The sequence below is a fragment of the Apteryx rowi genome, unplaced genomic scaffold (assembly GCF_003343035.1).
Source record: "Apteryx rowi isolate R43461 unplaced genomic scaffold, aptRow1 scaffold_80, whole genome shotgun sequence".
Lineage (NCBI taxonomy): Eukaryota > Metazoa > Chordata > Aves > Apterygiformes > Apterygidae > Apteryx > Apteryx rowi.
In genome coordinates, this window is record NW_020451094.1 from 10,643 (window position 1) to 33,927 (window position 23,285).

Sequence of the window (23,285 nt, forward strand, 5' to 3'; positions counted from 1 at the left end):
GCCTCATCGACTTCCTCATCCTGATCAGGTGGCCTGTAGTAAACACCCACAACAGTGTCACCTCTGTTAGCCTGCCCTTTGATCCTTACCCATAAGCTCTCGACTCGCTCTTCATCCACCCCTAGGCACAGCTCAATACATTCCAGTTGCTCTCTCACATAAAGAGGACAAGCTCTTTAAAACAAGGAGTCGGCGATAAAAGCCTGCAGATGGCACGAACACTGAGTGTCTAGAGAAGGATGTAAAAATTGAAATGTGGGTTTGCAGAAAGAGGAGGAGAAATTAGGGTAATTGACAATAAGGTGATGGAAAAGTTGAGGGAATAAAGGACTTGCATGACTGCAGTGGTGGACTGCAGCAAATTTTTGGTATGGGGTGTTAACTAGTCCCTCTCCTCCCACCAAGCACTATATAGAGGAAGATCTCTTACCACTAAATGGTAGCTGATTTTGGAACATAAATGTGGAAGGTGACTTGGCTGAGAATAAGCATGAAATGCAGAAGGTTGCAACCCTTGGGAAAGAAAGGAGGAACAGCAGCAGAATAAAGCCTTCTACCTGTTTAAGTCCAGTCTCAATAAACTTAAAAGAATTGGTAAGGAAGATATCAGAGGAGAGAAGGGGGGGATTGATACTTCCTCAAACAAATACCTGAARTCGTTGAAGACCAGAGGATGGCTCTATATATGTCTATCTTCAAGAGATAATAAAGAGAAGTGACAGACAAATCAGTCTAAGTTCACTTCTGGGGAAAAAAAAAATCTGTAAGTAGTTGTAACTATCAATCTGAAAGCATTTGAAAGATAAGAGATGAATAGACCAGACAAATTCATCAAGGAAAAAAATCCCATCTATCAATCATTTTTTATTGTAGGGTTGTGGGTTTGTAGGTAAAGATGTGGTCGGTTTCTTTTATCTTGGGTTCAATACTTTTTAAATTATTATTATCTTGCATGTTTTTTATAATAAACTAGCTCAGGAAACATGGTCTAGAAAAGGCTTCTATAAGATGGGTGCACTATTGGTTACCTTATAGAGCAGAATGGACATCTCTCCAGGTCCCATTCAGTATTTTGTTATTGACAGAATGGTGGAACAGAGTGTGTTTATTAAGTTTGAATTTGACAAATACCAGAGAGACTGTAAATAAACTGGAGGGCAAAATTGGAATTCAGATAGCTTGCAAAATAAGAGAAATGGTCAAACATTCGAAAGAAGTTCAGTAAGGATAAGGGCTGTGTATGTACTAAAAGCCTAGTATCTGAACAGGATCTGGCGCTTACAGTGGGTCACTAACAGAATGTAAGCCAATGATATCATGCTTCTGTAAAATAAAGAAGTAAATATCGTACAAGATACATCAACAGAAGTGTAGTCTTACAGATAGTTCTTCCACTTTTTTCCATTCTGGAACGATCTTAGTTAGAGCTCTGCCTCTGCAACTTAAGAATAATATGCCTGGAGGATAATACAACGTTTCCGAATAATCAGAAGTCTAGAAAACACAATCTGTAGAAAAAAAAATTGAAAGAACAGGGATATATTTCTTCCAGAAACAAGAATTGTCAAGGGTGTAAAAGGCTATTGCAAAGAAAAGAATACTTTAAGAATACTTTACTTTTTTTTTTTTTCCTGTATGAACTTCTGCCCTAATAATTAACCATTTCACTGGTTTCTAAGAGCATGACCTAGTTACTTTCATCAGATCTACACCTTTCCAATTTTCTGTGCTTTTAATCTCTTCTGCTATGATATTCTTATCCTCGTGTGCATTAGCAGGATGTTCTGGCTTTTCTTCAGAAAATGCCAGGGCACTACTTCTTCTTGTAGCCTTGCTATAGGTTGTTAATGAATGCTAGCAGTGTAACTCATGAAGTCTGAATATTCTATTTTCAGCATCTTACCGAAATAAGACAAGTGCTTTTGAATCAGTCTGCTCTCCCCTAGGAAGAACTGTATTGAATGCTTTGCTAAGGTCTAAATAGATGAATTTATTTGCATTTGCTTTGTTCAGAAGAAGCTGATGTATCATCATTGTAAAGGTGATGCGTTTTAGCTCATATGATGTTTATTTTCATGTTTTTAGTCATTCTTTTGGAAAGCATTCTGAGGCTTGTGGAGTGCTTAGTTGAAGCTAGCTAACAAGACTGTTGTTGCCTGGGTGACTTGTTTTCTCCCCAAAAAATTGAAAGATAGAAGTTGCAGTCACAGCAAGTATTCCCCCTATATCATATATGTTAAAAATGTTTGCTATAGGCCTGCAATGTCATGTGTCAGCTTTTTTGAAAACTCCAAGCCAGAGACCTGACTCTTGTGAGTTGGGTACCACAATGGACTTGCATCAACTCTGCCTGAAACCAGGCGGGGGAGAGTTCTGAATCCAGGTCTCATCTCGCTGGGAAGTTTCTCACCTCCAGTAACGGGTTAAGTCTGTGGGCTTTGTCAGACTTTGAAAGGTCTTGGACTCGGCCGCTGTGCAACAAGGACACTTTCCAAAAATCTGTCATGTATTTCTCAGGTAGAAACACCATTCCCTGTCTTGTCACGGGGCCTATCTAACTTAGCTTTCTTTAGCTTAGAGACAGATTTATGAAAAAACGTGTGCATGCAATTAACAGTGGCTCGAAAATGTCAATAGCTATTTATTGTTCATAAGAGTATATCATTGTGCTAGATTAAATCATAAAAACATAAGGAGAAATATCTCACATGACAAATGAGTGTTTTGAGAAATGTTATCCCATAATACCTGTGTGATTTGTTTAATGTAATCAAAATTGAGAAGAGAAATAATCACTTACCATGACATTTGTGTTTGGAAATGCACTGCACAGAATTGTGATATGCTAGCCTTTTCATTTGTTATTCTCCAAAGTGAATGGTTCTGTAAAAAGATTTTGTATTCTACATGCAAAGAAAACATTTTTTTTCTGAAATTATTCTTTCTCTTGACATAACTTCAATTTTATATAGAAAATACGTGTCTTAAAATTAGCATTAGACAGAGTCCCTCTTTCTGTATGACTTCATGTCCACTCTCACAAAAATGTAAACATAATGTAATATAATACTATATACTATAATATAATAATATTTTCCTAGTATTTTTCTGTGCAAAAAAGCTAAAAAATGAATATTGCATTAAAATGTGTGCTCATCCAGTCTGGCTAGGGGCATCATTGCCAAGGGCAGGCAAAGTGCTGAAAGGAACAAAACAAAGCACTGCTTGTTCATTTGAATTTTTATTCTGCAGGCTGTGTGTGGCATCTCATATATGCCATAGGATATGAACAACAGTAAAGTCTATTCCTTCAGAATTAGTGGGACCCCAAATGTCACTGAGAGCAATGAGCTAGTGATAATTATTAACATAGCTAAAAAGTAGTAAACTATTTTTTCATTTGATTTACTTTTTTTCATTTAATTTGAGCCATTTCAGATAGGGACTCTTTCTGTTACCAAGTGTCAAGTGGGACAGAGAAGCTTCTCTGAGCATCAGCTGAGTCAGTCAGATCATGGAGTAAGCAAGCTGGCACCAAGTGTTAATTGTCTGAATTTTGAAATCTTTTTCTGAGAAAATCTAATGAACCACTGAATAAAAATTGTAGGTGAGAAGAATACATTTTATTTTATGCCAAGAGCCGTGCATGAAGAACTCAATCAAAATAAGAACCTCTTGTTTTTTTGGTAGGTAGCTATTTTCTAAATTTGAGGTAATAAATTTTACAAGTGTGAATTCCAAAATGTGTTTAGACCAACCGAGATGTGTGGGTTTTTTGTTTTTTTTTTGTTTGTTTTTGTGCACCATGTTATCTTACAGTTTGGAATATTTGAATATTCCTTGGTTTTTAGATATTGTTTAATATTTTAAACATACAACCCCCCACTCATTGTCTATTTGTTGCTAGATCTGAAAAAGGACATAAGATATGCAGGAGTTCTTAAGTTTTCCAAAGTTAAGACAGAGGTTTTTAAGTTCTCTCTTGTTTTTAAAATAATTATATATAAATATTTTTTTCTTAACAAGGATGGGTTCCCCTGTCCTCACACTTTGAATCCAAAGAAATCGTGCTTTTGCAGGGCAGAAAGGTTGGTGTTTGTTTCCCCTCCCATCTTTCCTTTTTTGGCTTTCAGCTTGCTTTAAATGTCATAATGGTTATGCATGTTGTTTCAGCTATTTTATTTGTTAACGTCTCCATCAACAACAGTAATCAAATAACTTCTGGGAGACCTGAGGAACAAACTCGAGTACTGATACATAAGGCACTCTATTAATCTGTGTTCTCAGATCAGCTCTGCTGAGCTGTTCTTGCTGCCTTTCTTTGAGTATCAAGCAAGCTCTTTGCCTTGCTCTTTGAGTTTTTTTTTATCAATAAACTTTTTAATGGGAAGAAACACTTAAATGGCACTTTAAGATTCGGCCTTGATTGCAAAATATAACAATACTGGAACACACACAACTATATCCAAGCTTTTTCCAGTCCTAATATTAGGGCCTTTTAGGGGAGGATTGTGGGGACAGATGTGAGCTCATATCTGTGATAGCCATTTATATCATAACCTGGTTATACCCTTACTAGTAGGTTAAACTTTTTTTATTCTGTTTTGCCCTGTTTTAAAAGAAGAAACTCCAGTTTTAAAATGCTGAGATGTGCTTTTGGTTATGTACCATATTTCTTCTGGGCAGAAAATCCAGAAGGATACAATAATCAGTGTCACTACTTGGATTCAAGAGTCAAAACAGGGACTTAGTGTCATACTGAAGTCAAACATGTTAGACTGTATTTATCTCTGAAGAAAGTGGGAAGAAAATTCCTGGCTGATACCCTTTCCAGGTAAGAGGGCAAGTGTATGATGATTGCATAAGGCACCTTACAAATTCAGTGTTTTCTCCTACTTTGGCAAAATTGCAGTAGTATCTGTAAAAGCTTTTAAAAACTTCTTTTGAGCATGGTTTGGATTTAGGCTTCAGGAAGTCTCTAGGAGATGAAGAGTTGAGTATTTTATTAATTACTTCACARTGTTTTCAAGTGATTTTATTTTGATCGTGAACTTGTACATAACTCCTGTGTTAAAATCACATGTAGCGTGGACTGTTAGTTGTTGAAAAAGTGCTAATATTCTTTCATGATACATAACTTGAATCTTTTCTTCAGTTTATTGATGTATTGCAGGCAAATGTAATCAGATGAAAACTCAGAATGATTACAGTCTGTTTCTTATTCTATTAAATTTAATAGTATTTATTTGAACCTTCTAGATTGTTCTAGCAGATGATATGCTAAAGATAAAAGCAATAAATCATGTTCAGTCAACTTGACTTTTTTTTAATTAACCCTTTCTTGTTGTAGGCTGGTTTTCATCAGTGCAATTCCATATATAGCATGTGTTCGTATATAACGCTTTCCTGTTATCTGTGATGACATGCTTTTGTGCTTACACGTCTGAAGAATACTAGGTGCTTGAAAGCAAGTGTCTCAGACTGTAAGCCTTTGAGATACAGAGATGCTATTGATATTTTTCACAGAGTATGCTGAATTTCTACACTGCAAAGGGAGGAAATTTACTGATTTTGATGAAGTTCGTCAGGAAATTGAAGTAGAAACAGATAGAATAACAGGAGTGAACAAAGGCATTTCTTCAATTCCTATTAACTTAAGAATATACTCCCCGCATGGTAGGTAAAATCATTCTTCTTCATGTTCCTGTCATGTAATATATTATCTATCTCTGTTTAGCTGTCTCCTTTCGTGTGTGTTCTCATTGCTTCATCAGAAGTCTTTGGGGATGAAATGATTTCTGAGTTTGAGTTGGACCAAAAGCGTTGTGTCCATCTGCTCATTAGAAGAATCCTCAGCTTCTTCTGTGTTGTGAAACCATCCTACTGCAGAGAGCTGTTGCCACTAGAGCTGGGCAGAAAGCAGCTTCTCTGTCATGTTTAATCTTATTATGATTTAAAAGTATTCCCGTTCTGCATCAGGATGAAACCGATCCCTCCCCTAGTACACGTACTGTTAGTTAGTAGCTCAGCAGTTAAGACACATTAATAGGAGTTTGGGGGACTTAGTGTCAAGACCTTTTTTTGCTGCCCTGTTACATCCTAGATGGATTCCCTGATCAGTGGTGTAGAAAGCCAGTGTGTCTCCCTGCCCTATTGGATGTTTATTGTTTCCTGTCACTAAAAACATATTTAGACAATATCAAAAAAAAGCTGCTTCCTGTTGTAGACCCTCAGTATAGATCAAAGTTAGTTCCTCTGGTTTCCCTCTGCCCGATTTAATGAAGGCAGTCTTGAGAAAATGTTTTGCATTGAATCTGTCTTGGATCCAGGGGAAAAGTGGTACATTTGGCTGAGGCATTTTGTTTTCCTAACCACCTCATCTGATGTCTTGATTGTGAATCAAAGAACAGAAGGATTAAAATAAGAGGAGAGGTAATTAAAGAGATACTGAACCTCCCTTTGATATGCTGTGATCAGACTTGGTTCTAAACGCTTACCCCTGAGCCCTGTCTCTGCTGTACAGCTGTGGCTTAGCCAACAGGAGTGGAGCTGAACTAAATGCCCTGCCTCACAGCTCAGTTGTGGAACATGCTGACTCCAGGAGAAGGTGAAAATTTCCTGTCTAATGCTCTTACTTTGTTTTATTAGGATCAGTCGTTCAGTTCAGCAACTGTTGCCTGTATTAGTCAGACTCAAACTGTACTTTCTTGTGTTTCCTTTATAGGAATACTATTTTTCTCACTTGTCTAAAGGATACCCTATTACCCCAGTGTTTTATGAGAAAGCTAGGATGCTTCTAGTTGGCCTTGCGGCCTGGGCTGGAGGGACCGTGCTTAAGCAAAACAGCTTTTCTTACCAGATAAACTTTTTCCTGTTTTGTTGCTCTTCTTAAGAAGACACCCACAATATCTCAACTACTGGAAAATAACCCACTCCCCCAACCCCCCCTCCCAGGAATTTTGCTATATATGTTAGTTTAGTTGTTGACTTTCAGTTGGGAAGTTCTTAGTTGGAGACACTGTTGAAAGATGGTCAGAGAAGGACAGTATTAAAAAAACAAACAAAAAACCCTGCCAAAACCCCTGTTTGGGTTGGTTTGAAAGATGAGATGGAAATGGCCTGTTGTCTGTACTTCTATTGGTGGAAAAAGCTCAGAAAGTCTTGTTCAGTTGTCTGGGATCTTTTAAGGTTTTTCAGCATGAGAATCATTCTCCTATGCCAATTCTAATGTTTAAGATAAATAGTACTCTTAAATCCAGAGATGAAAAACCAGTAGGGAAACAGCTGTGCTAACAAGTGTAACTTTCAGATTGTCAGGCATTTTATTTGAACCATTAACAGTGTTTATATACTTGTAAAGCTAATTATGTAGGGTTTTATATGATTAAAAAAACTGTCTGCAGCCAGAGATCCATCGATCTCTTTAAATATATCTGGCATGCTAACCAGTTTTGTGATCCTGTGTTTTCCATTTAGTATTAAGCCTGACTCTTATTGACTTGCCGGGAATCACTAAAGTGCCAGTAGGGGATCAACCTCCAGATATTGAGCAACAAATCAGAGACATGATAATGCAGTTCATCTCTCGGGAAAACTGCTTGATACTAGCCGTGACTCCAGCTAACACTGATCTGGCCAACTCAGATGCACTGAAGTTAGCTAAAGAAGTGGACCCTCAAGGTAAGCATGATTGAATGGTCAGTGGCTTTTTGTTCTCAAGTACAATAACATAAATGGAAGTCTGTAATAACTAAGACTATTATGCTTTTTTCTTTTACTGCTAATGTATATTATAATACAGATCTGTGTATGCATTATCCTGTAGACTTCAGCATCAAAATAATTGTTTGTTAGCTCAGCATAATTCATATAAAGATGCTGTAAATTGTAGGGGTTTTTTAATTTTAATTTTGTCACTAACTCCTATAAGCAAGGAAGCGGGGCAATGCCTATCTAGAAAAAAGTAGCAACTAGCAAAAGGGGACTTGGATGCCAATGGGATTTCTGGATACTCTGTCATAAACATTATACAGTAGTGTCATGGGAATGCTGAACCTGGTTAAAGAGATTTGAAGAATGCATTTCAGCACTGGGAATGATGATCCCTTCTTTTCCAGGTGCACCTCAGCTTGCAGCTGTGCCTGACATTGTTTATGATGCATGCTTTGTGAATGTCACATTTCTTAATAAGTATTACGGAATTCTAAGATATAATTGGTCTTCCTGACTTTGTTATCTTTTTTTTCTCTCTCCCCCACCCCGGTCAGGCCTTAGGACCATTGGTGTGATCACAAAATTGGATCTGATGGATGAAGGAACAGATGCAAGAGAAATTCTAGAAAACAAACTACTCCCTCTTCGTAGAGGTGAGAATGTTCAATTGCCTATATCCTACACAACCCAGACAATGATTTGGGCCAGGGTGGTGTTTAAAACAGTTCTGGAGGTGAATCAAAGGTTACATGGGTCTTAATGAGTTACAATCTTTTTATCATTATCTAAACAGCAAATATAACAGGAGGCTGTGGCAAAATATTGAATATTTAAGAGACTTTTTTACTGGACCTGGAAAATAGACTGGGCTATTCCAGAAACAAGAAATGTCAGAATAAGTAGTTAGCAAATTTTCTTTTCTGTGCCAGGCTGCCATGCCTTGCCAAAAAGGACTCTTTCCTTATCTATCTTGGAAGCAAGCACCAGAGCTTTGGTAACATCACTGTCAACCAAGTTTTGCCCCTTCCAGAAATTTTCCATGTGATTGTTCCTGCAGCTACTGTCAGAGTCACTTGCACTGCTAACAGTATCAAGAATTTTGATTCTAATTACACTTTACAAGTGAGACCATCTCCTCTTCCTGTTGTAGCAACACAGAAAACAGTCTAGGAATGTGTTGAACCAGGGAATTGTTGCATTTGAATCAATGATTTGGTCATCATTAAATTCATTACAGTACTTCTAAACAATACTTGAATTGCTTTAAGTGGAAGGTTTTGTTTGAACTGAGCCAGCCTAGTTCAACTTAATGTGAATCCAGTAATTCAGGCAGTAGCTGCATTGACTTACCCACTGGCTTGCTGTTGTTTTAGGTTATATTGGTGTTGTAAACAGAAGCCAGAAAGACATTGATGGGAAGAAGGATATCAAGGCAGCTCTCCTAGCAGAAAGGAAATTCTTTCTTTCGCACCCAGCATACAGGCACATGGCAGATCGGATGGGAACACCCTATCTCCAAAAAGTTCTAAACCAGGTAAAACCTGAAGTTTGTATGGTGAGAGGCAGCTTTTATAATGATAGAACCAATATAAAATCCTTATTAGAAGGAATGTGCATCAGTGAACCTAATTGATTCTTTCCTGCCTTTAACCTTTTAAAGTTTCACAATGAAATAAACAAAGCTGTATATTGCATGTGGCGTATGCAAATTCACTATGAGAAGTAGAGGACCTAATTTTCAGGCTCCTGTCAGTGTAGAGCTAAAATAATTAAGTCCGCTAGTCATATGTTATCAAGGATGGCAACTTCCATCACATTCAAACACTGCTTTCTTCAGAGTAAATGTTTTTTTGGCTCAAAAATAAAACAAATCAGTCAGATTTGCTCCCTTATGCATTTAGGCATAAGCTACCAATGGTGTTTTATGACTATGTAGTTTCCCAGATCTAGAAGTTCTGTAACATTTTATCCCACTTTAGGTTTTAGAAATTAAATTGCTTATTATTTCTCACTGTTATCTCAGGCTGAAGTTTAGATTATAACATCAGTCACAGTTGCAGTAAAATAATGTGGGCATACCTGTTGCAAACTCAGAGAGGATGTTGGGGAGTAATGAGCCATTAATGTACTGGTCTGCGTATAGCAGTCGTCGTCTCCCTGTGGACTTGGACTGTGCTTGGTTTGGGTGGAGCAGGTAACCCTGAGTGAGTAGAAATCTGTCATGACCATTCAGGGGTACAGAGGTGCTTTGCTGCCATGTGGAAGACTCGACATTCCTTGCAAAAACTCTTTGAAACATGAGTTTGCTCTAGCAAAGCCAAATGGTATTGATTTACAAAACTGGAAGCGTGGTTACAGAAGACAGAAAACAAAGCTGACAAATTTAAGTGGCCTTGGAGGACTGGAAACCTACCATGTACCAGCTTCAGGCTGCTATTGCATCCATTCCCTGCCCCTTTGTTCAGGATGAAATCTCTTCTGCTCTCTTGAATACTGAATATGAACATAGAAAATAAGATTCTGTTCCCTTCCTGGGTATTTCTCCAAGCATACATTTCTATTCCTTAATTACCACATTTCTTCCACTTTAATAGGTGTTCCTGCTGATCAAAATATCAAGACTAACAGTGTTTTAGAAATCATACATTCTGAGGGTTCACTGTACATCTGTACTTTAACCTCGTGATCTACATTTCATTCTAGTTTTTAGCAGAAACAATGTACCATATACTATTGATGTAAATGACAAATACAGTTATCAGAGCACTTTGTTTGCACTACCTTTTTCCCAAAACCTAGGGTCTGTTTTCAGAAGTTCATGTCAAACTGTGTCAGGTCACAGCTTCCTTTAGCAGGAAATAGAGAAGTCTGTTTTCCATTTACCTGAGGAGAATCCTGTTCCTTCCTGTTCTAATCAAGACACTGCCAACACTAGAGGAGGAGGAGTACATAATTTTCTTCACTATTACATGTTTCTCTTTATCACTGTGCTAATTGGGAGAGACACAGGAGTTAGTTATCACTGATGGATGAGATTTCTGTGATCATCTCTAAGATATTCATCAATCAGTAGGCTGGTAGCTAGACTTTTGTGTCAGGAGTTGTTCTCTGTAAAGTAGAGCTCTGGAGGCAATAAATCTGTAGGTAGATGCCTCAGGTACTCATGAGTTTTCTAAAGGAAGTCTGTAGGTCACACAGTTTTGCTGTTTGAGAGAGAAATATGCCCTGTGTCCATGATACCTGGTTCCATTCACCTAACAAGCTTATCAATCTCGCTAGCAGATTGTAACAAAAAGTATAATGAGCCTTTATTAATCTGGTTTTAAAGTCTGACTCTATTCATTTGTATTTAGTATTGGTTGAAATGTTAAGGCTAGTCTGTTCTTCAGGCCAGTGTGAGCATAGTGTCTATTTAAGAAAGATCCCACATTGTCACAATTGTAGTTAACTATGCCATTAACTCCTTTTTGGATCATCTGGTTTCTAGATGTGTCCTTGAGGAATGCCACTTTCATAGTGCGAACTTGGGCAGCATGTGCATCTCAAGGTGATGTACCTCATAGCAAGTTTGAAGAGGACAAGATCAAATCATGCATGCCTTCCTAAAATGCCTGATGATGTAATATGATTTATTAGAAACTCAGTTTATCAGCTGACCTGTGTTCTTGGCATTCCTACAAGTCAAACTTCATAAGAAGTTTTTCTCCAGTTCACTGTCAAATTGTGGCCTTTGGTCTTGGATAGACAGAGACCAGATCTACCTGGATCTATCAGTTTTTAACAGAGGTTGGAAACAGCAGAGAGAAATTATTATTTACTAAGAGGAGCAAGGCTAAACGGCTGGCCTGTTTAATTTCTTGCTACAGTGACTTTGCAGATGTGTAACTTGACAGCAAGGTTGAAATATGCTGTAGATCAATGCGAAAAGAATACTAATGCCATTTATTTGTGCTGCAGAACCAAGTTTTCAGCAGGGTGCAAGAACTCACCTGTGTTTAGAATGTTTTGCCTTTTTCTATATATTAAATGTTTAATACCATACATCTTAGTTTTGAGACCAAAACAATTGAGCTTCTTATTTCTTTGGACTGTCTCATCCTTCCTCAAGTATATTACTTTAAGTACTATTAACTTTGTGGGGAACTGTTTTATAAATTTACATGTTTCAGTATGAACTGTTTGTCTTCTGGCCTGTTACTGTATGTAGAATGTTATATATGGGGAAAACTATGTAAGTCTCATCCCTAAGATATTAAACACCTGTTAGGGTTTGTGGTTTCAGGTGAAATTTAAATTTCTCTGCATCCACAAGGTGGTGCTCCAGGGAAACTCCAGCTTTTGGTTCTGTGCTGTCACATCTGCTGAACAACTTTTATTTTGAGATTAAGGGTTTCAGTATATAACATTCTTCATTCGTAGCTTGTCTGAATGGGGGCTGGGAAGAGAGTTTGCAACAAATTGCAAGAAGTTTATTTTGGTTTTAATCAAGGAACTGTTCAGAAATGATACACTTACAGCACAGGTAAGATACTGATAGTGCTTTCCAAACACATTACAACATACATGCACAAAATAAATGAAGTATGTCAAACCCTAACAGATTTGGTGAGACTATTTTTTTTATCTCCTTCAGTTTATTTTCTAGTGCTTGTAGGTATATTTTCAGAAATGAAAATTGATACTCTTGAAGTAGAAGTTAGAACTTCTTCTTCAGCCAAAGATGAAGCATTTAAAAAAGTTAAAATGCTATAATCTTCAGGAAGGAAAACTCTCTTCCCTTCAATATACTTCGTACAAGGGAGCAGAAAGGATGTGGAGGTGATATTTCTTAATGGTGAGAGAGTCCCAAGTAGGTACTCTGTGTGTCTGTGCTTCCTTCCATCACCCTTCTGAACTAGTTGTCGACTTTGAGCATCTCTTCCTTTTCCTGCATTGCCTTTTGCTGTAAAGGAGTCATCCAGTGCAAGCTGAGTGGCAATTCCACTTTCCTGCAACCTTGTATACAAGGGGCTGTTAGAGATGATGTTGTTACTGATGGCTCTATAATAATAGCAGTGATTTAAATACTTCAGTTTGAGAAATATGTCTCAAAAACTGAATTTTTAATTTTTAGAAATAACTTCTTAACATGGTTGACCAGAAAGCCCAGAGTTGGGAATCTGGAGGCAAGTGAGGCTAATAACATTCTAATAAGTGTAATGGTGCAGTAGAGTGTTTCCAACAATAAACACACGGACCTTTAGGCGAAACTGTTTATCACATTGTCTGAAGGGAAGCTGATGCATTTGTTCATCTCCAACCCTACTAGGGATCACAAATGGAGCATATTCAGATATTGGCTGTCTTTTTAAGTAAGACAGTATACATTCACTGCAGGAGTAAACTAAGATGTTTAAAGAGGTATTTGGAAAAAAAAACCCTCTGTGTTGTTGCTCCTTTAAGAAGGACCTATGAAGCAAGGGGCATTCATGCAGAGAACTTGCGTATCTAGGGAATTAGGAGACTACCATTAGCAGGAGAACCAGCCAAAGAGGAGGGCAGGGGCATCAAAGTGCTGAGTGGTAAGAGAGGTCATTTCAGATTAAATGTGTATAACTGTTGAGTGTGTAGCTAAACAGGTATGTAGTAATAGGGCCCAGTGAATGAGAGGTCCAAGAAAAATTTCAAGCTTCTATATAATATGTCTATGAAAGGGATATGTATTGTTCTTTAACTGTCTCCATTGCTACAAAGATCAAAAGGAAGTATACTAGTACAGTTCATGGTTGATATGCTTGGCAGTCAGAAGGAAATGTCTGTGCTTTTGCTTTCATCTGTATTTAGAGTATAAAAGGTCTTTTATTTGTTTTTTTAGCAACTTACCAATCATATTCGGGATACCCTGCCAGGCTTCAGGAGCAAACTCCAGAGCCAGCTGCTTTCTATAGAACATGAAGTAGAGGTATACAAAAACTTCAGACCAGAAGATCCAACCAGAAAAACTAAAGCCCTGCTGCAGTGAGTGACTAGTTTTTCATCTGCTTATCCAATGCGTAAAAAGTTTTGTTTTGCTTGTTCCCCCCCCCCCACAACAGGTTATATTTAAAGATTAGGATATGATTAAGGATACTATGTGCAAACTCCGAAGAATTTTATGTGCTCGACGTTCTAGAACATTTTTAGCTACTTAATGTTTCAGTAGGGTTTTCCCTAAATTAATTTTAATAGTCATATGAAGGAGTTAAAGTAGAATAGGAGAAGATACAAAGATGGGCAGCATAGATGATCAAAGGTCAGAAACTACTTCTGATTGTATAGACAGATTCTTGAGCTTGGAAAAAAAGATGACTGCAGGCCAGGGGTGAGGTTGCATTAGAAGTTTATAAGGTGAGGAGGCTGAAGAAGGGAATGCTTTTTTTTCCAGTATAAGAACTTGAGCATCTGTAAGACCTTGAAGGTAGCAAGCTTAAAATTAATCATAGAAGGTAGTTCTTCACATGATGTGTGTTTAAGCTATAGGAATCCTTGCTGCAGAAGCTGATACTAACAATTCATGTGCTTTCAGAAAGCAGCTAGGCAAATTCTTGGGGATGTGGAAAATATTCAAGGTTAATAAGCACAAGGACACATCTCTATGGAACCTGCAAACACCATCTTATTGAGGCCAAGAGAGTATCCTGGAGAAATACCACTGTATGCTTGTCCCATTCTTGTACTTTTCCCTGGGCGCCTACTATTGATGTCTGTTATGATATGGCTTTTGTTCCACTCTAGTGCAGCCATTCTTATGTTCATGTAATAGTGTATTGGGGTGGGTGAAAACCTCTTTGTTGCTTCTGAGGCTCCAGAACTTACATAAAAATAGATGTTGGGAAATGCCAGCCATGCTTGTGGTAAAACTGACTTTCTGAGGTCTTAGATGCTGACTTTCTGAGGCCTGAGAAGCCACAGGTTGTACACTGTTGTTGTGTGATGAATTGTAATTATTTCTAGAGCTACGTTATTATCATAAGTGCTAAACTAGGAAGCTTTTCACCATTAAAGTTGCTGTCCGGTTTCGGTCTCATCCACAAAATACTTCTGTCTGTCAAGATTTTGGTAACACTAATGTAATGTGATGCAATAGAGGTGACTGTTGATCTGACTTTGAATCAAGTAGGTGGAATCAGAGAGAAAAGAATCCTTGCTGTGGTTTTAGCACTAAGGAAAAAGGGCAATGCTGACATTAGGGACTGAAGCCTAGTTAGCACCCACTGCTTCCCCTCCTGTAGCTTCCCAAGTTGGTCTGATTTCAGGGAATGCTAGCCATTCAGCATTGTGTGCCTCATCCCTCGTTGCCTGAAAGATCTGCTATTCTTAATTTTCTTTTTTAAATGTGGCCCTTTGTAGCCACTTGTATGTTCATATGCAATTAAACTTATCCATTAGAAGAGAGCATCTACAGAAAAGAGAGATGCAAAATAGTCCTAGCTTTTCTGCCTTATGTGACCATTCTCATATTCCTACCTGGTTGATTTCAAAGGTTTTCAGCCTTCTCAGTTCTCTGGGTCAGATGATAAAGGCACTGAATTGTAAAAATGCCTAAGTTCTGAACAGGATGCATTCTCTCATAAGCAGTCTAGAACTCAGAAGGGAAAATGGTCACCAAGACTAAAGAGGCTTTCTTGAGCCAGCTGAAAACTTTGATTTAGTCCTTGTTTTCATAACAGCCATGTCCAAAAGAGCGACATTAGTGTCTGTCCCTCGTGGCTTTCCTTTAGATATTTTTTTTCCTGCCTAAACATCTAGGGAGATCACCTAGGACTCTTCCATGAGAGGAAAACAAAAGTGTTTTTTCTTACTATGTATATTTGGTGAATTAGCTGCTGGAAACAAGTATATGAAGTGTATTGATTTGTTAGGTGTTGCTGGCATCTCACGCTGCTTCTACTGCTGTAACGCTTTCTAAAGGAAAATGAATTGAATTCCATTTCAACCTAAGTCATCCTACTTGGTACTTCTCTGCATAGTTTTTCTAATTCCTTCATCATAAGTAGGTGCTATAGGAGAAATTAACTTCTTTTGTCAGTAAAAATTGTCCTCATTTTTGCTTGAAGAAAAAAACCCTTCTTTTTCATATGGAAAATAACATATCTAGAAACCTTTTCCTGTGACACTCGAGAACAAGTTCCATAATGCATTTAAGAAAATAAAACCTGCCACCCCAACCCACAAAATGATATTAAGTTTCTGTAATCCTCTTTATAAATTCAGTTTGGGGCTCTACATTTGCACCGTTTCCATAACCCTCTTAACCTAGGCTATACAGGTATCTGGGGTTTAAGCACAGCTGATTCACAATGTTACTTTTTGGCAACTCTGTCACTTAAAGTTTTATGACCAATCACCTGTCCTTACTTTAAAAAAAAAAGTTGTTGGACTATCCCTGAATATTCCGTAACTGGAGGAGTTCTCCCGAGTGCTTCTGCTGCAGAAGTCTAAGCACAACCAGGCAAGCTGGAGCTTATGGTACTGATAGCTGCCACATTGACTTGTTAATACTGCTTCTTGGGCTACCTCATTTTGGCATGGGAAAGTGAGTTCCTTGGTCACCTCTTCCAAATCCTCCAGTACAGGATCAGCTTAGAGGCTTCATTCACATCATGCTATTAACTGTATCTTTTTGAAAGATCTTGGAAAGATCAAAGGGGTGTTGTGGAGAAGGGAGCTCTCCTCAAAGGATACCTTTTGTCATAAGACTGGCAATTTTTGTCTGCACCCTTGAGCTCTGCAGTTTCTTTAATAGCATCTAAATGTGGGCGTGCTTTTCTATCCAAATAAATTCGAAGTGTTATAGCTTAAACCTCAAGACTTTTATTTGCTTACCCTACTACAAAGATTGCAATCACTTACTCTTTTCTAGAAAGTGTATGTAATAGATGATTGTAGCTTTTACAGTTTTGTCATCGCTGATAAAATCAGGAATGTAACCTGGTACCCTGTTCTATTTATAGTTGACTTTAACATACAGTTTCATAAAAAGTATTTAAAAAATATGAAGAAAGAAAACAGTATACTGAGCTATGTTCAGTGTGGGATGAGGATTGTGCATATGTAGAGGATTGGATTTACAAAGACTGAGTAGTACAGCACCTTGGATCGGCAGCTTGACTGAATGAATTTTTGTTATAGATAATCTTGTCAGCTCCTAAACATGTTTTAACTGGGCAGTAGTCATCACATAATACTGAAATATGGGGTTGGTAGTTGACATGCCTAAGTGTTTTTATTTGTTTGTTTCCCACCCTTTGAAATTTAGGATGGTCCAACAGTTTTCAGTGGACTTTGAAAAAAGAATCGAAGGATCAGGAGATCAGGTTGACACATTAGAACTTTCAGGAGGTGCAAAAATCAATCGTATTTTCCATGAACGTTTTCCTTTTGAACTAGTGAAGGTATTTATCTTCCTGTGTGTTTTGAGTTTTATATGTGTGTTTTTATGTGCATATTGATAGAAGTAAAGCAAAGAAGGTTTGATTGGAAGAACATGCTCTTAATTGAGAAACAAATTACACTAAATGATTATTGGGGTACTTCTTTTCTAGTTATGAATATTGAGACCTGCTGAGAATTGCAAAATAAAATATTTAGATAGTAACTATGGTCCCAGTTCCTACTATTTTCCATGTCTTTTTTGTTTGTTTTGTTTGTCTTTTTGTTCTAACACAATTGGCATCTTCATTCTGCTTAGATGGGGCAGGGAAGCAACTGCAGTTGGTATAATTTAGGTTGCTGTGTTCAAGTAGCTAGTATATATTAAAATGGGAGTTGCAGAAAATAGCCATTTTCTGACTTTTTGTCTTCTAAGCATAAAACAAAGCCACTTTTCAGTCTCATATTTTTATGATGAGAAGAGAGGGGAGAAGCAAATTTCACATTCAGAGCTAGCTTCCCCTACCCCATGCCCCCTCTAATACATCTCCCCTTACCTGTCCATCCTTTGGCTAACAAAACAAGCTGATGTTCGGTGGGCTCTGAACTAATGGAAGCTGGTTTCCTATGGATTTGTGTTGTATGTTCTTTCACCTTTTCTTGCGATGCAGTGACTTCAGCTTCCCCTCACCTTGCACCCTATTGTATTTTTAGTCCCCATTCTTTCTGCCACACATTTCCTAAGCTTCCTTTTCACCTATCTTATGTTCAGCTCCCTTGATATTCCCTAACTTTCAGCTGGATTCCCTAACTTTCAGCCAGGATTGTGGCTGCTTCCAGGTTAGCCAGCAGGGCAGCGGAACAGATAAGAGTTGGGTTTAAATAATGACCCTTTTGTTTGTGACAAACTTAACTTGGATCTTTCTTCTCTTGCCAGCTGATGTGCCAAGAAATTTATGGGTACTTCATAGACCACTACTCTCTCAATTTTGGTATAAAAAATAGTAGGGCGGGAAGGAGAGGATAGATAGAGAACATAATCATAGAAGTTACACTGCTTTAGGAAACCTGGCTTAGAAAAGTTGCATCTTCCAAATGCTGTTTCTGGTTCACTCTGTCATCTCATCTTTCTCTTGGGATGTTCTGCAAAATCATTCCAGCCATTAGTGTGTCTGGAATGGGAGGGTGCATAATTTGCAACAGTCTTTGCTGCTGCCTGTAACCTTAGTGTTAAAATGTTTTAAAATACTCGTGCTTCATGCTTAGCGTAGTTAGAAATGAATATTTTGCCAGCTGAAATTGCCTGGCTTGCAGTTATACTGGGAAAAGTAATATTTTCTATTTTATTTAAAAGCTGTCCTTAATATGATCTCAAACGTTTTTGTTTCTTTAGATGGAATTCAATGAGAAAGAACTGCGGAGAGAAATAAGTTACGCGATCAAGAACATACATGGTATCAGGCAAGTGCTTCCCATGTTTACAAGCTCATACACGTTATAGAAGGTGTAGTCTCTTTTAATCTGTGGACACACTTGCTATCCATTGCTAGATTACATTACAAACTCACTGCTCCCAGCACCTGACTTTTTTCTTCCAGTCCTTCATACTTTGGTTTTCTAGGTAGGTATTTTTGATTGACAGTTGCTTTGCATAAAGAGGTTTAACTTGCTTAGAACTCATGGAAAATTTTTTTACAGAGAATCAGTGACTACTATTTTTTCTGGTAGTGCTTCTTGCTCCTGCTGAAGTATATAACTTTAACTTCCAATATAACACAGGATTTCCACTGCATTGAGGCTGTTGGAATTGGTGTAACCGATTGCAACTGTGCATTCACGGTGGAGCGATTCTTAGCTTTCCCTTTTCTGCTTATTTTTAATTGCCCTATCAGTTAAATTCAGTATCAGCTGCAAATCCTATATGAAGTTTTGGATGCGTGGTGGACATCGCTGAAGGAGAACAAAGCATTTATTGAAACTGTGTTCTTTGATTATAATGCCCGTGGCTTGGGGGAAGCTGGCATAGTGGCTCACTTGGGGGATTTTTAGTTTGTATGTTGAACTTTGTTCCTCTAGTAAAAAGATAAAAAGCCATGAAAAAGTATTTTAATTCTGCTTGATAGTACACAAACCCTCTGTGGACAAGTCAGAAACCTCTAGAAAGTAAATGATGAAGCACCAGTTCAAAGGCCACATGTGATGGTATTTAAACTTGAATGTTAGTCCATTGGGATGCTGCTGGAATTTGGGATGTTACGACTGTTACAGTTGAGTGAAGTTCCACTTCAAAGGCTGACTGTTAGATATGATCGTTAGATGTCAAAGATGTCAGCATGAAATTTGCTCAAGTGTTGATAACAAAGTATCCACAAAACATCAAATAAGTAAATTCTTAAACAAATGCTGTCCTACTCGGAAGTGTTTGTTCATGGCTTGGTCTGTACCTCTTTCAGTCATGATATGGTTGGCTTCTCCCTGGCTCCTTCAGTGGCAAACGTGTCTAGATATTAAACAAACGTCACCTCAAATATTTTCTACCAACACTTTGGGCTTATACTTCTAGCTATTCTGGATGCCTTATCAACATCCTAGATCTTTTCATTAAACAGTGCCCTGCAGAGCTATTTTCTCAGTCTTTTTCTCCTTTGTACCTCAGGACTCCTACCAGAGTAATTCTCACTGCTTTTTAAAAAAAGAAGCCATAATTCTGTTTATGTCTGGGTCTAAGAGTGGTGATATAGCCAAGTCCACTGCCATTTGAACTGCGAGAACAAATAGTCACACTCCTATTAAACTTTCTTCTTCCGTTGTATCTTTCATAAACTTTGTCACATAGAACAAGAGGAGACTAAGAATCGAAATGTGTCACGCATCAACAGTGGACTAGCAAAGTTAATTTTTAGCTCTGAATGCATTGTGGTAATTCTTGCTAAAGACTGCTGCCTTTCTGACAGGTGAAAGCTTGCAGCTCCACCTTCTGGCATTAGATAAGAGTTTCTGCCTACCTGTTCTCTTACTGCTTTATTGACTAGATTAGATTGAATTCATTCATATATCTGCTGCTGTAGAAAATTTCTTTTTCTTGCCTTTTTTTCTATATTGTTTTTGCTCTGAGTCTACTGCAACTTCAAGGGACTGTATACATTTTCTGTCAGGGATAACATGGAAACTTTCTAGTGAATGTTATAACTTTGCTGAAATTGCATAAGCATATGTTTGTAAGTGGCTTTTGCTTCTGTGAGCCTAATGCCAGTTCTTTATCTAGGCTTAAAATGAGATCTCTAGTGTCATCATGCAGGATGATATACTGAAATATGAAAGATTATGTGCTAAGCAACACGTTACTTCAAACAATCTAAGGCTCTAAAGGTGTATGGTGTTCCTCTGGTCTTGTCTGAGATTAATATTTGTCTCAGGTGTGTGTTGGGGTCCATCTGCACCATCTTTTGGTACAAGGCATTTAGAAACCAAAGAAATCAAAGTTTACAAGACTCTGGTAACTTGCAGCAGTTTGTCTAGTACTGGTAACTTTGTTTTAAAGTCAGTGGCAATTCAGGTCAGACTTTGACAGACATCCCAAGGTCGGAGTTTGTGTTAACTAATGGGCAGAGATCGCTCCTGGCCATTTCTACCAAGAAACTGTCAGGTCTGGAAAGTGGTGCCTTCTGTGCAGTGCTGTATCTCTGGCTTTCCATTTGAATGGACAGCAGCCTGACAGAGACGACGTCTTCTGGAATTCCAGTTTCATTATGAAAGCTTTTCCAAGAATTTGGCTATGTTGGCATTACAAAAACATAGGATTTCTTTGAAAAGCTCCCTTTGTTCTGAAGGGGAATTGTGCGTATCTGCAGTTTTGGTCCAGAGGTGTGATTCTGCATCTGTTAAATCCTTTTCTGTCCTGGGGTCATATTTTGCTTTCCATTCCTGCTTTCTTATGTTTAATTCAAGAATTCTGTGGAAGACCAAGCAGGGCCAGTGGTACCAGTTGAACTGTATCTTTCTGCATATCAGTATTTGATATTTGAATCTATTACTCTGGTCTTGGAACATCAAATCTGTCTTTCAGTTTTCATAGCATCAGAGCCACACCATCCAGCTCTGAGATTCCCAAATATGATGACTTGGAATGTGTCATGTCAGAGTCCTGATCCGGAGTCCTTCCAAGCTGTTGAGCTAGTATTCCTGAAAAATCATAAGTCTTTGAGGGAAAACTTATGTCTTGAGGTGAAAAAGAATTTTCAATTTGTGTTGCTGTCCAGCAGGCTCCTTGCACTGCCTTACTTTCCCTCATTCTTGACCGTTTCTTGAAGTGACTGATTTGCAAATGAGTTTGCTAAGATTTCACTTTATGCATATATATCTGCAGTTTATTAGGTTTGGGAGGAGGAAATATTTGGTTTGGAATGGTTTAATTATCTCACTTTGTAGTCTGTTTTGGAGGGACTTTCAGAGGCACACCCGTTTACCTGTTTTTGTCCTTTTAACAGTAGCACACATTCCAAAAGGCCTGGGTTTTGAAACTGTTGCTTACAAGCTTTGCCACTCTTAGTCTTTTGGAAAAAGTTCTTTGTGTTACTTGTATAGGAAATGCTGTGTTAGAAGTGTTATCAAGGTGACTCTAAGCCCTGAAACTTTGGAGCAATGCAGTATTCTTACCTGGTAACACGCACACACACGTATATTTATATATATACACATATACATATATATACATACATCTATATATATATACACACACAAATATATGCACACACATAAGTAAAATATTTTATAGATATATAAATATATTAAAAAAAAAAACACCTTCTCTGTCAAGTATAGATCTTTGCAGGCGGACTTTGAAAGAGAAGTAATGGCTTTTTGTTTAGGACTGGTTCTGTGAGATATCTGTTTATATAGATTCATATACCCTGCAGCGACCATCTGTGTAAGTCTCCATATAGGAGGACTCTGAGTAACAGAACCACTTTTGCTGTTGTGGGTGAAGAGAAAAATGCAACTGTAGGTTTCTTACTGGTTTGCTATGCAAATAGTTGGGTGTAGAGTGCTGCAGCTGCCATTCGTCTCTGCTCTAAGAAGGTTTGATGCACTGCTGAAGAGGCTTCACCACAGAGCTCTTCAGAATTCTGGCTGTTGTCTTCAAATAGTAGGGCATGTTTCTACTTTTATATTCTTACTCCACAATGAAACTTTGTTTTTTAAGGAGAAACCAGTAAATTGAGTTCTGTGGAAGGTTGTTTGTGTAGGAATACAATTCATTCATCATTCATCTGTAAGTATCTGAAGATACGAGCAGTTCAGTAGAAAATATTCTTTGCATAATGTTTGTGTTACTGTCTTACGTATTCTATTATCTCCACAGAACAGGTTTGTTTACTCCAGACATGGCTTTTGAGGCTATTGTTAAAAAACAGATAGTGAAGCTGAAAGGACCTTGCCTAAAAAGTGTGGATCTGGTGATGCAAGAGTTAATCAACACTGTCAAGAAGTGCACTAAAAAGGTAACTTGCCAAATAGATTTGTATGGGATGATATAGTAGATAAGCCTGTTTTGCATTTTATGGTATTACAATAAATTTCGTATCCAGTTACTTGCTGAACAGATTAAGATGCTCTAACGTAATTATGACTTCTGCAGAACTCAAAACAATGTAATGCTGAAAATGTTCATTTTTTTGATTCCTGTGTTTTGACTCTGCGTACATGGTGGTTGGATTTTTCTTTTTCTTTTTCTTTTTTTTTTTTGAGTCAGGTGTTGCCCCCAGTTTCCTTTTTATAGCCCTGTTTTCATTGGTACTGCAAATGGAACGTAGACAGTGGTTCTGCCGATGTATAAATCAGAGAAAAAAGATCGTGCTCTAAAGTTTTATTATATAATGCAAGTAAGAGAAAGAAACTGTGAAACCTTTCTGGAGCAAAGGTCTCAAACGTATTCAGAGAGCAGATATATTGAGGAGGAGAAAATGCTCTGTCTATGTTGAAACTTTACTGGGTGGCACCATATTTCTTTGGTATGTAAGGGGGGCACTAAACTTTTTCTGTGCTTTCTTCGTACACAAGCCCAATACTTCCGGTCTCCAGCTGTCAAGAAGTTAGAAGTGGAACGCGAGGAAGACTTCTTCTCCCTTGTACTTGTTCATGTTCTTGCATTAGAGTGTTGAAGAATGCGATTGCTGCACAGG

At 37.9% G+C, this 23,285-nt stretch overlaps 1 protein-coding gene across 2 annotated transcripts in view; it reads left to right on the top strand.

The window, feature by feature from the left end:
* DNM3 (dynamin 3) overlaps window positions 1–23,285 on the top strand; it is a 177,372-nt gene that overhangs the window by 8,106 nt on the left and 145,981 nt on the right. For both annotated transcript variants that reach the window (XM_026089156.1, XM_026089155.1), the window contains exons 2-9: window positions 5,527–5,676; window positions 7,477–7,680; window positions 8,268–8,366; window positions 9,087–9,247; window positions 13,568–13,710; window positions 16,991–17,126; window positions 18,497–18,564; window positions 22,466–22,604. In XM_026089156.1, the coding sequence (XP_025944941.1) occupies window positions 5,527–5,676; window positions 7,477–7,680; window positions 8,268–8,366; window positions 9,087–9,247; window positions 13,568–13,710; window positions 16,991–17,126; window positions 18,497–18,564; window positions 22,466–22,604 (1,100 nt within the window). The remainder of the gene's footprint in view (window positions 1–5,526; window positions 5,677–7,476; window positions 7,681–8,267; window positions 8,367–9,086; window positions 9,248–13,567; window positions 13,711–16,990; window positions 17,127–18,496; window positions 18,565–22,465; window positions 22,605–23,285) is intronic.